Source organism: Drosophila simulans, chromosome 2R (genome assembly GCF_016746395.2).
Source record: "Drosophila simulans strain w501 chromosome 2R, Prin_Dsim_3.1, whole genome shotgun sequence".
NCBI lineage: Eukaryota > Metazoa > Arthropoda > Insecta > Diptera > Drosophilidae > Drosophila > Drosophila simulans.
The window spans coordinates 6,438,242-6,449,756 of NC_052521.2; the positions used below are offsets into that span (position 1 = coordinate 6,438,242).

The 11,515-nt window shown below is 44.4% G+C and overlaps 1 protein-coding gene across 4 annotated transcripts; it reads left to right on the forward strand.

Annotated features, from left to right (window-relative positions):
• Positions 1-2,506: 2,506 nt before the first annotated feature.
• LOC6733645 (protein anachronism) lies at positions 2,507-10,780 on the forward strand. 4 transcript variants are annotated; one of them, XM_016167683.3, is made up of 5 exons: positions 2,507-3,062; positions 7,388-7,776; positions 8,119-8,363; positions 9,155-9,227; positions 9,581-9,726. In XM_016167683.3, exons 1-5 carry the CDS (start codon positions 2,767-2,769, stop codon positions 9,592-9,594), a joined length of 1,017 nt encoding a protein of 338 aa, XP_016026607.1. In that variant the 5' UTR covers positions 2,507-2,766; the 3' UTR covers positions 9,595-9,726. The 4 variants fall into 4 exon arrangements, with proteins under 4 accessions (XP_016026607.1, XP_016026608.1, XP_002080699.1 ...); XM_016167684.3 differs by having other exon boundaries at positions 2,509-3,062; positions 8,119-8,367; positions 9,581-10,780; XM_002080663.4 differs by having other exon boundaries at positions 2,511-3,062; positions 7,388-7,767; positions 8,119-8,367; positions 9,581-10,780.
• Positions 10,781-11,515: the final 735 nt, after the last annotated feature.

Here is an 11,515-nt window from a genome sequence, read left to right on the forward strand (position 1 = left end):
GTACGCACCTATTCAAAACAAATGAAAACAAATAAATACAAAGTAATCACAAGAGTCAATCACCTGATAAGCATTAGCCCTAAAGACGTGGCCAAATCGCTAATTTCACCAATTATTATGTGATCGACTAAATTTAGAACAGAGCACCCACTTGTAACCATACAGAAAATCACTTAAGCGCCATAGGCCATAAACTTACCAATTGCCAGATGTTTTCCAACCAGGTGCGCTGAGTGGGGTGAGTGGGGTGTGTGGGGTGTGTGGGGTGAGTGCGGTGAGTGCGGTGAGTGGGGTGAGTGGTGGCCAGTGAGTGGTGGTGATAGTGGTGCCAGTGGTGCTACTGGTCTTTAGAGCCTCACGTGCCCACATCCAGCTGGACGGATAGACGGAATTGTTGCTCATTGGCGGCAATTGCCGGCTACCGTTTAAATTAAGCCCCGCAAATTGGCACGAGCGTGAGGCATACTACGGATTTGTCAGAAAATTGCTTTCAAAAATAAATGTAGGGAAATGCGGGGCAGCAAGTACCTGCCTCGCAAGATCAAAAGAAAGCGGAGGTATTTCGATTTCGTATTAGGAAGTTAGCCAATTATATATAGGTCCACCCGATCGGGCGGCCTTGGAAAGTTAATGAAAAATCAAAAAGCGAGACTCTACTTGACTCATTTGGCATTCCAATTCGCGTTGTCTAGATATATCTACATACATGTCTGGCACTTTTCTGTTGTTGCTGACATCCACATTGTCCACAAAGTGGGACAAATTCTATGCGAGCTCTCAAATAAACAAACATTATTATATAAACTTCGCGACAAGAGGCGCTGATTGCGTCCCACATATATCTTGTTTTCATTTTCCCCCCACGCCACACCACCACCCCACCTACCGGCGGGATTATGAATCTCTGGGCATTTGATGCGATTGCAATTTTACATAACACATATCACTCGACGTCTGGAGAAGCCCGCCCCGGCGAACCCCCTCTCACCACTCTATTCAGAACTTAATCGGTGTGTAGACACATCATATGAATGGGCAGCGGGAAGGAGCCGAATCCAGACTTTATAAAGTGCTGCGAATTATACAATCATTTTGAAATTCAATTTGGTCCAGACGGCGGAGTGCTGGGAAAGATGTGTTTATATGTTGCAAATAAATAAATAAATCAGGAACGTCCTTGAAGTCTGGCTGTTTGGATTTCCGTATGCGAATGGAATGCATAATATTCGGGCTAGCGCCAGAAGTGCTTGTGCTATTCCTCATGCGTAGTAGTACCAGAAGTGGGCCAAAGGATGGGCTTTCTGGGGTTAAGCGACAAATGCCCAACGCCGTGCCAGGCACCGCACGCACCTCTAATAGGATATATCCGCCCAATTCACCTTCCAATTGATGGACTACGCACTTTCGGGCCTATCTCGTTGTCAGATGATTAGTCCGCACGCACAAATGCCGGCGACAGCTGAAAGTCAAGAGCAAAGGCATCTTGCCCCATCGTGCCCCAAAAAATAACAGCAACCGATAACGGACATAACTGGCGTATCAAAACAATTTGATTAGGTCATACTAATTGTGCGCTGGCGAGGAAAATCACTTAGGTTAATCTAATCGCCCACGCACGTAGTAATTGAATAAAAAGTGCCCGTATTTACGGACATTCGAACGAATCCGATGGGTGCAAAGCCGTCCAAAAGATTGACACAGGTTGTTCATAATGTTTGAAGTGCCCCGAGTGTTTGGAGTGATAGATAGATAGATAGATAGATAGACCAAGCAGTTTTCGGATGATGGCCCTGTTTGATAGCAGCCACTTGAGGAAGTCGGCAAACAAACCTAGGTTAGGGCCGGAGTATCGCTTTCGGCCCTAAAGATAAGCCCCATCTCGGGCGTGCAGGCACAGGCCAAAGATACAGATACACCCATACAGCCGCGTTCCGTATCTCACGCACGGCCACTGTAGCGCACCACGTCGACGTCAGCAGCGCCGGCAGATCCTCAAGCGGCGTTGATTGGTCGGCCACCGTGTATCCGAGCGCCAGCCGAACCGCCAGCCGAAGGCCCCAAGCGCTACACTGCAAACTTAGTCGCGGTGTTGAGTGGCGAACAAATGCGGTTATAATATTTAAAGTTAAGAAACTAGTATAAAGAACTAAGCTAAGATTTAATGTACGCTTTAAGCTCAGGTCACCTTGAATAGTACCTTTCAATCTCAACAATCTTTTATGATATTAATCCAGTAGAAATTACAAACTAAACAATTATTAATATTGTGCCAATTTATTTTAGTAAGCTTTTTATGATATAGATAAAATAGGTAATATATTATATAGGTAAGATATAAAATTATTTAGTTTAATGTAATTTTAGTGAGATATTAATAGTTTGCTATCAGCTAAGGATATGTTGTTCTTTTGAAAGCGCTCGCATTTTCTCGCAGTGCCGGCCGCAACGCAGCGTTTACGACCATAACAAAGTAGATATGCCCGGCACAACCAAATTTTTCTTATTTAAGACTAAAAAACCGACTCGGGCAAATCACTTCATACTTGGTTCTTAGAGCGAACACATCGAGAAGCTGAACACAACAGCCACAAAAATTAACAAATTCGCCTGTCGCGGTCTCCAGCTGAAGTGTAAAAGATAGCATTTTAATTGCTGGCAAAAATGCAGTGAAAAAACGTTGAGTTCAAGTGATTGCCAAGAGGAAAAACAACTATTTCCGTGTGAAAACATTTAGTTTGGCAACAGAGCCAAGAGCAGAACACAAAAATGGCAAGTGCTATGCGTGGTGAAAAGTGCGAAAGGAGCCGGATGCGAGAGCTCGTCCTGATCCTGTCGCTGATCATCATGGCCGGCGACTCAAGGGCCACTCCCTTCGATCCCTCCTTCTTCATCGAGGGCGTGCAGTCGGAGGTGGTGAATCCGTTCAACCGCACCATCCTGAACCGCTTCAACCTGACCGAGGAGCAGATCCTGAGCATTCAGAACCGCAGCAATCCGAACATGCGCGACGACTCCGGCCAGTCCTCCAACCAGCAGTATCTGCAGCAGGTCGCCACTCAGCGGTAAGTGCCAACCACCTCGAAATGGCCAAAAACACGCGCTGTCAATCAATGTCGCATCATGGCGAGAATAGAACCTATCCCCAAATAGAAATCTCTAAAAATACACGCTCCACTTGAACAAAAGACTGGCTAAAAAAAACAAACATTTTAAAAAGCTGCCCTTATGTAAACAAAAACTGAAAACAGTGCACTGTGCAATTAAATCAGCTCAATCAGCTTCGGCCATACATACATTGTGTTTAAACACCATTCCTGCTGCCAAATTTCACAAATTTTGTATAAAATTCTCCGTCCATTAAGTGAGAGATTTGTCCAAACACGGGCCACTTTCATTCAAGGCTAAAAACATTTGTGCATCTCGGCCAAAAAATCAAAAAATCGGGTATACTGTACGCTCAAAAGTACATTGTACACGCTCTGCTCCATTTGGTTTATCTTCAACACGATTTCCCCCATGCAAACCGATTCGGCGAATTAATAAAAATAAGTTGTGAAAATTAATACTTTCCCGTGAGATTTCCCACATGTGCACTCGATTATTATTTATTTATTGATTGAATGCTCCGCCAAGTGCATGAAGTTCCTACCAAAAGTCATAAATGTAATGGCCTCGCTTAGCAGACCGAAACTTAGGATCAATAAAATACTTTAGCTATATACGAGAAGCGTGCCCACAAATTGCGTCTTTTGTTTTGATTATGCGAAATCTAGAGTGATTAGATTCTTTAAATATTAAGATTTGATTAAGGGGCTTAACAGTTCAACAAATGATTAAGTGGTTACTAAATAATATTTATTAATATGCACGTTTTATTTTAATTTTATAACCGTTCAAACCTAGTGGTTTTCTAGTTGAAAGATAAATAATCAGATCGTTAAATAAAATATAATCAGAGCAAATCGATCATGATATAGAGATATTTCTCATATTATCATCATTATCATTATATTGAAAGGAAATTGTGCGCATATCTTCAAAATCCCTATCTATCTAACTATCTGACCACACTAACTATATTAAGATAGATGAAATAGAGAAATTACATAGGCCTGTCAGTAGAGATACATCATTATTTTATAATTTATCAGAAGATGCTCTTGTTTCCTTATGCTTTTGTATCTGCCACACAAACAAACAAACGTGTGGATCTGAATAGCCATTTAACCAACTTCCAACCAACTGACCACACAATATCTATGTAGATCAAAGGGGCGGGGGCTCGCCAGCCCAGATCCATCAATGCTATCTGTTGTATCCATCAGATACTGTAGTGCAACAGTCGCGACGCCGCTGCACAATGCGGACACACTGACACAGGCACTGCAACACACAACTGCAGTCTGCATCGAATTCCGTCGGCGACCTCTGTGTCTTTCTATGGCTGTCTGGCTGATGTCTGGGAGCAGTCTGGGCCATGTCTAGCTATCCGGCTCCGAATGCGACTCCGTCCGCGAATGCGAATGCGACTGCGGCTCCGTCTGTGTCTCCGGCTGCGGCTATCCGGTAATGAACTTTTTGTAGGTCGTTGCTATGCAAGTCGGGCACTCGTGGGGGCCAACAGCTGATATCTAAATTGTTTCATCTCGTTTGATTGCTTTGGCAGAGTTCCGTACCCGTACAGACGTACAGAGACTGCGAAAGAAGTAAAAGAGGCAAAAAACCTATGACGTATGAGTAATGTCATCGGGACAGCAGACATGTCTGCCCCCAGCAACTGGCGCAATGGTGCATTGGTGCCTTGGTGCAGGGCGAACGGCAGTAGGCGTGTGCATTTCGACTGGCTGCAGTTTCGCCGTTGGTTGCATGATAATGAAGTGCAGCCGGCGAGACACTGTCTAGCCGTTGTTGCTACTGTTGCTGCAGCAGTAGCAATTGCTACTGGTGTTGCTGCCACTGTTGCTACTGTTGCTACTGCCACTGCCACTGCTGCTGCTGCGGCCTGAGGCAACGGAGTGCAAAACCGCAGACGCAGACACTGAGGCGATGCATTCAGAGATGTCTGCCCCAAGCGAATGGAGGCCAATGCAAATTCCCCCTGCCCCCAAAGGCAACTACCCCCCAAAATGGCACCCTGCCTCTGCGCATGCGTGACTCACGCATGAACTGAAATAGTGTCTAAGCGGACAGATTGTCGCGGTAGCATCGACAGCACACTGGGAGAAAAGAGGCAGTAGCTGTCAGCTTCATTAAGTGGTATGACTCCAAGCCTGGCTCTTATATTCTCTTTGAATTTGATTCTTTTGAAAATTGTTTCTCAAAACAAAACCCAATATAAATAATCCAAATAACTTGCTGATCAATGCATCTTCAGATTACCCATATTAAGATATATCCAATACCAAAGACCCCTGCGGTTCGACGTGAATCAGTTTCAGATTGACCCCGATTCCGCGTATTTTTTTTCGGTGCAGCATCTAGGCCGGCAGACAGACAGACAGAGTGACAGGGACAGGGACAGGGAGGCAGGCAGACAGAGAGGCAGCGAGCAAACAACGAGCGGACGGAAAGACCGCCTGTCTGACGGACCGACAATCTGTCTAGACGGTGGCCAGACAAACGGCACGACTCAACGAGTTTTCAAGTTCATGCCACACAGCCAACTCCAGACGACTCCGCACGCTGGAATTCCTTGGCCAGCCCAGCTAGCCCGCTAGCCCGCTAGCCCTCTAGCCCGCTAGCCTGCTAGCCAGCTAGCCAGACAGATTCGGTGCGGTTTCGGTTCGATCGATGCGATCACAGCGTAAACATAAACATAAACAAGAACCGATAATCAGGCAGGGGCTTGGTTCACTTTCGGAACGGAGCAAAAGGCCGAAATGCCAAGAGCCCGAAAACTGGGTTTCATAATTATTTTTTGGCTAGACAAACTGCGCCGCGGGCCAGACCAAAAGCCAAAACAATTAATCAGTTTCTTTTTCACTTTTTGATCTTTTGTGCATTTTGTGTGTGGGAAAAGGAACAAGACGAAGCGACAGGCGCGTCTCAATTGCCGATCCAGACGCATACAATTGTCCAATTTCCAGGCGAGTGAGTGCGGCCAGATTAGATCATAGCTAACTAACTATTGTTGTCTGCCCCTCTTCCGAAGATTGTGCACTTGGAGAAATAAATCCAAGAGTTAGTCGCATCTAACTAAGAAAACCACAAAGATACAGTAAATGAAATTGCAACTATTTTATTCGTCTGGTTTCAAATTCCAATCAAGTGGCAAACTACACACAAAACTGATGAGATAAAACAATATACTTAAAAGCTAACCACTTGCTGAATCCATAAGGTAGAACAAAAGTCCGTTCTTATGGGCAGCCTTTTTCCCCGTGCACCGGCTGAATTTCGTCTCGATCTCAATGGGTTCTTAAGTGACACGGGTCTGTCGTTAGCTCCACTACGCGCACTTAGCTCATAATCAAGTTTAGGAAATATCCCGACGAGCGGCGAATCATGTGAAGGCATTTTATCAGCGCAGATGACTCGGGCCGGTCGCATTTAGTAGAAAAGTAGTTGGCGATCCGCCAAGTCGGATGATTGCTCTTGGGATAAGCGGCTATCGCCGTTCCTCGGCTAACTAACTGACCAGATTAGTGGTCAACATTATTTTTAAATTGCCCAGCACACCAGCATGAGTAGTTTATATTTACGCGGCGATATTGGGCCACACATTCGAATATCTATCGCAATGAGGTATTTGTGTTTCAATAACATCTGCAATCTGGGATCTCGGGGGTCAGTAGTCCAATGTAGTATGTAGTAGGTGAGCTATCGCGGGACTTAAAAAGCTGATTATCGCTTGATAGAAGCTAAAAATACACCACACTCGGTATCGGGAAATAGTTTTATGGCCCAAACAGTCCACTGAACTCTGGCTACGACGCAAGCGTTTTATGGAAAATAGTTTACTCATTATGGGTGCTTCCCAAAACTTGGACCCGACCCCTTCGGCGACAGATTTACCAGTTCCTCGATGGGAACTAGTTTGGTCGCTGTCGTCGGACTAAATTGAATCAAAGTTATAAATTCCCAGCAAATGGAAACGAGCACGTTTTCCTCGCAGCCCATCTCCTGCCTTCTTTGTTGAATTGTGAATGTCCGAATGTAACGCTCTAATGTCAATTAAGTGAGTCTTACATAAACACTTGAACTAAATCTCTGGGCGGCGCAGCTTGTGCATACAAATAGCTGCTAGATGAACCATCAAAAGATGCCAGCTCTTGATATCCCGCACCCAAGATAGGGTGGAATTCTGTATAAAGAAATTATCATCTTAGTAAAGAGTACTCTTTAAATCGTTTATATAAATTTAATTTAATTTTTCAATATTTTGCAGACTCAACGACATCTTCAAGCGCGTCCAGAAGGCCATCTCAAACGAGCCCAACGGCAGCGCCTCCAAGGAGAAGGCCGGCTTTCCCATTTGCAATGCGGAGACAACCAACCCAGAGCAGTGGTCCCTGGGCAACAATGTGACGCTCCAGTTCGCCAGCAGTGTTTTCATTTCCAACAACGACGACCGTCTGAGCAGCGCCCTGCTCCGCCTCTACAAGACCAATCCTGGCCAGACTCGCGAGCACAATCCCGGCCAGGCATCGGCACAGCCCATCAGCACTGAGAACCCGGGCAATACGGCACCAAATTGCGCGGAGCAGCCACCCGTGGGTCCTCAAATCCGCGTCACCGTCTCCATTGTCCACCAGCAGAGGAAGAAACGTAAGTTAGGTAGGAGGAATCCAGAATGTCGAACCATGCAAAATTTATTATTAACTAAATAATGACAATAGTTTTTGCTATAAAAATTGCTTTTATATAACATAACTTGAGCTTACAAATATTAAAATGCCTATTATTAATTTTTAAAGCCTCATTAATTGTCTTGATTTCGCCATAAGGCCATCTCAGCATAATGCAAATGTAGTAAATAACAAGTTATGTAAAATTTAAATGCGGCTTAAACTTGCACTCCCAAACATTTTGCTGACCCAACATAAAATTGTTTTCGATAAATTTTTAAATGGCCTAGAACCGCCGACTGAGAAAACCCAATCTGTTTGCCATCCTCAGAGCGCAAGAAGCGCACCTGCAACACCGCCATGCTGAGCAGCTCCTCCACCGGCTGGGTGGAAATCGACGTGAAGTGCGCCCTCGCCTACTGGGAGCAGCAGCACCGCCAACAGCTCCGCCAGCAGCAGCCGCTGCAGCCCCAGCTGGCCGCCAGCGTGGTGGGCATCCTGATGATCGAGGTGCACGACGACGAGGAGAATCTGCTGAGGCCGGGGCTCTACTTCGCGCCACCCACTTGCGACCAGGCAGGTAAGCGTGTTGTTTGCCATGTCCAACTAACCGCCCGGGAACGGAGTGGAGGCACCTCGTCCTCCCCATCAGTCACTCTCTTCATCATCTCTCACTCTCCACATACAAACATATCTCTTATCCCAAACGAATCGGTGGCGACAGGCCCCTTTTGACACCTTTAGCACACGGCGGTCAGAATTTATTTACATTCGCGAAAAGGTCATTAGTCAGGCAACTTCGGGGGCCGGCCAGCAGCCAGACGTAAATTGAGCTGGCAAAAAACGTACTTTCAATGTAATTCCAGACTGCGAATATCGGTAGACGTAACACAAAAATACCTAGTCGTCTGATTCTGCAGTCAGCAGAATCGAAGTCTCAATTTACAATTCATACCCCGCACGTTTTCCATTCGAAATGCTTCCGTCCGTATATTTGAAATCCATTGGATTGGGTTGGGCTGGCTCCCAGTTGGAGCGGAAGTAACGAAAGCCCGAATATCTGTTTAGGATTGACTCAGGTCTTGAAAGTTATTGCCCTGGATCGGTAAGATACAACATCGCAGAAGAAGATTCAGCTCAAGGTGCTACTAATCAAAATTGCTCATACGCACCGTTGTGCGCTGTGCTCGGCTTTCTTTGTCGTTCAGTTTTAATGTGTGTTTTTTGCTCCGCTTACTTCTTGCCTTTGTTATTTTTGCTGCTGTTTTGCATGCCCTTCATGTGCGCACTTTCCAATTTGCATTGCATGACCTACGACATATGGTAGTCCGATTTTAATGGCCCCTTCGGATTCACGTTTATTCCAGACATTGCTGTCCCATGGAGCGTTTACCGAACAGAACCGTTTAAGTCTCATCTGGCGAGTTGGACATTGCCAAGGTAAGTGTTGTATCCGAATTCATTTACACTTTCCATTTCAAAGTTTTGCGCCATTCACTGCTTGCTCGGGTATCAATCGCTGTACTGCTTGTCAACTGCTTTGTACAAGCGATCGCTTCGTAACACTAATAAGTGTGTGACCGTACTTGAACAAGAACACCAGTTTAAAACGAAATTTCCCGCCAATATTCGAATTTATTATGAATTATCGAATTATTTTTAAAAAATGAAAAATTTAAGGTTTTAAAATATATTTTTATTTTTACTTTTAATTTTGAAATCGAAGAAGAAACTACGAAATATATTAATTATTATATAATTATAGTTAAAATTTAATGAAATATTTTTTACAGAAAACCAAGGTTAGACATCTTCTTCAACGGTAGCAACTCCATGAAGAGCAGCTACAACACCCCCAAGAGCAGAGCGTTTATCGAATCCACCACATCCAACTCACCCACGATCGACAACCAGCTGGACGAGAGCGGCGATTACGATAGTCAGCAGCGGGCGCATAGCCAACTGGTCCACCACCGGCGGCACCACCACAACCACCAGCAGCCGGAATCGGAGTCCGAGTCCGCACAACTCGAGGCCGAGATCGAGGCGGAGGAGCTGATGTCCTCGGCGAGCAACAGTGAACAGCAAATGGAGCCGATCTCGAACCACCACCGACATCGGACTGGCCACCATCACCCGCACCACCAGCTGCACCAGCACCATCACCACCACCATCGCCACACCAAGCACCACAGGATTCCAGCCCACAAGCAGGAATAGATGCCACAATCACGCGCCCATCGATTCCCCACTTTCTCTCACCCGAACTCATGCTGGTCTTAAAATAATGTCTTGTTTTATATTTGTAACTTTAGGGCCAGTTGACTTAATTAGTTTTTAGTTCATCGCTTTGCCAACCGCGTAACCTTATTTAAATTATATTTTAAGTTTCGTTGTAAGCAGTGCCCAATTTCGGTCAAAATTTGATTTTATTTTTAAATCTCCTGTACTCTAGAAGCCTGTGATTTAGATGGGGTTGAAGTCGCACATTTATGCAACAAAAATTGTCAAAGCCTCAAGAGGAAGGCAAGCCCGGAATACAATTTATACGAATTTAAGTAATATATTTAGATGGTAAACAAAATTAATCAATGCCTTAGCGAAGCATTACAATCCCAGACTTCTGCACAATCCCCTCGAAAACCAGCAAGCCAAGAACGAACCAAATCAAGCATTTTCGATTCTATTGATAAGCGATTATAGTCCCGCAATATAGTTGTGTTACATCATAAATAAGTCACTAGGTTAAAAGTGCCTTTCTGCTAAATCTCAAAATTCCCCATTGGAGCCCATTGTCCCATTGGTTTTAAGATTTTAAGAACCACATGTTCATCCAGTCAAACCACATTGTATCCCTAATCCTTCACCTCCATACCTACTAAGTGCATTTGCAAGTCGATAAATGAAATATAAAGATAAATATGATCTATTAATAAATTTAAGTCGCACACGTGTAGGGTTGCGAATCAAATATAAATCCAGTTGACTACCGACTTTCTTGTGTTACCTTTTGGATCAGATTGCCACACGAGGGTCTCGACGATAAGATACGATGCTCTTACCTATTAAATCGCACAGAATTGCGATTGGCAATCTCCTTTAACTTTGCACTCAACTATGTATTTAGCACTCCCTTCGATTGACCAATCAGTTGTGTCATACTCCTAATCGCCGACCACCAATAGAAGTCTTTATCAATGGGCGGGAGTACGACTTGGTATCGCGGTAGCCCGGCACTTACATATGCCTTCCTCTATCGCCATATAGCAATCAGATTCCTCAAACGTCATCGCTATCGCGTGCAATCTGCTGAGGGGTTTATGGCCCTTCTGAAAATTATCTGGCACTAATATCGGCCTAGAACGCATGCCAAGCACCTCTCATTGTTAACAGCCAGCTGATAAAACAGGCTACATGTCATCCCAATTGCCTATTCAGCGGTACACTGCCATCGCAAGTGTATTAGGACACACAGGGAAAAATAAGTATAGAGATCTTAAAAAAATCATCAATCGATCTTTCCAAATTCGACCAAAATATCGAATAAATATTATTTATAATATCTTCATAAAAACTTTTTTATTAAAATAAGGCAAGTATTAAGCGAATGTGGATTGTAATATTATCTGCCTGTTTTCAAATCTTTTTAAATTATTATTTTTGTTTTATAGCTTATTTTTTTAAATTGCTATTAAATGGATATTTTTTGATCAGTGAACCATTATGTG

Excerpts from the sequence above, each read along its gene's own strand:
- LOC6733645 (XM_016167684.3), top strand. The coding sequence starts at position 2,767 with ATGGCAAGTGCTATGCGTGGTGAAAAGTGCGAAAGGAGCCGGATGCGA. Across the intron at positions 3,063-7,387 it reads CAGCAGGTCGCCACTCAGCG|ACTCAACGACATCTTCAAGC; the intron begins GTAAGTGCCAAC and ends AATATTTTGCAG. Across the intron at positions 7,777-8,118 it reads GAGGAAGAAACGTAAGTTAG|AGCGCAAGAAGCGCACCTGC; the intron begins GTAGGAGGAATC and ends TGCCATCCTCAG.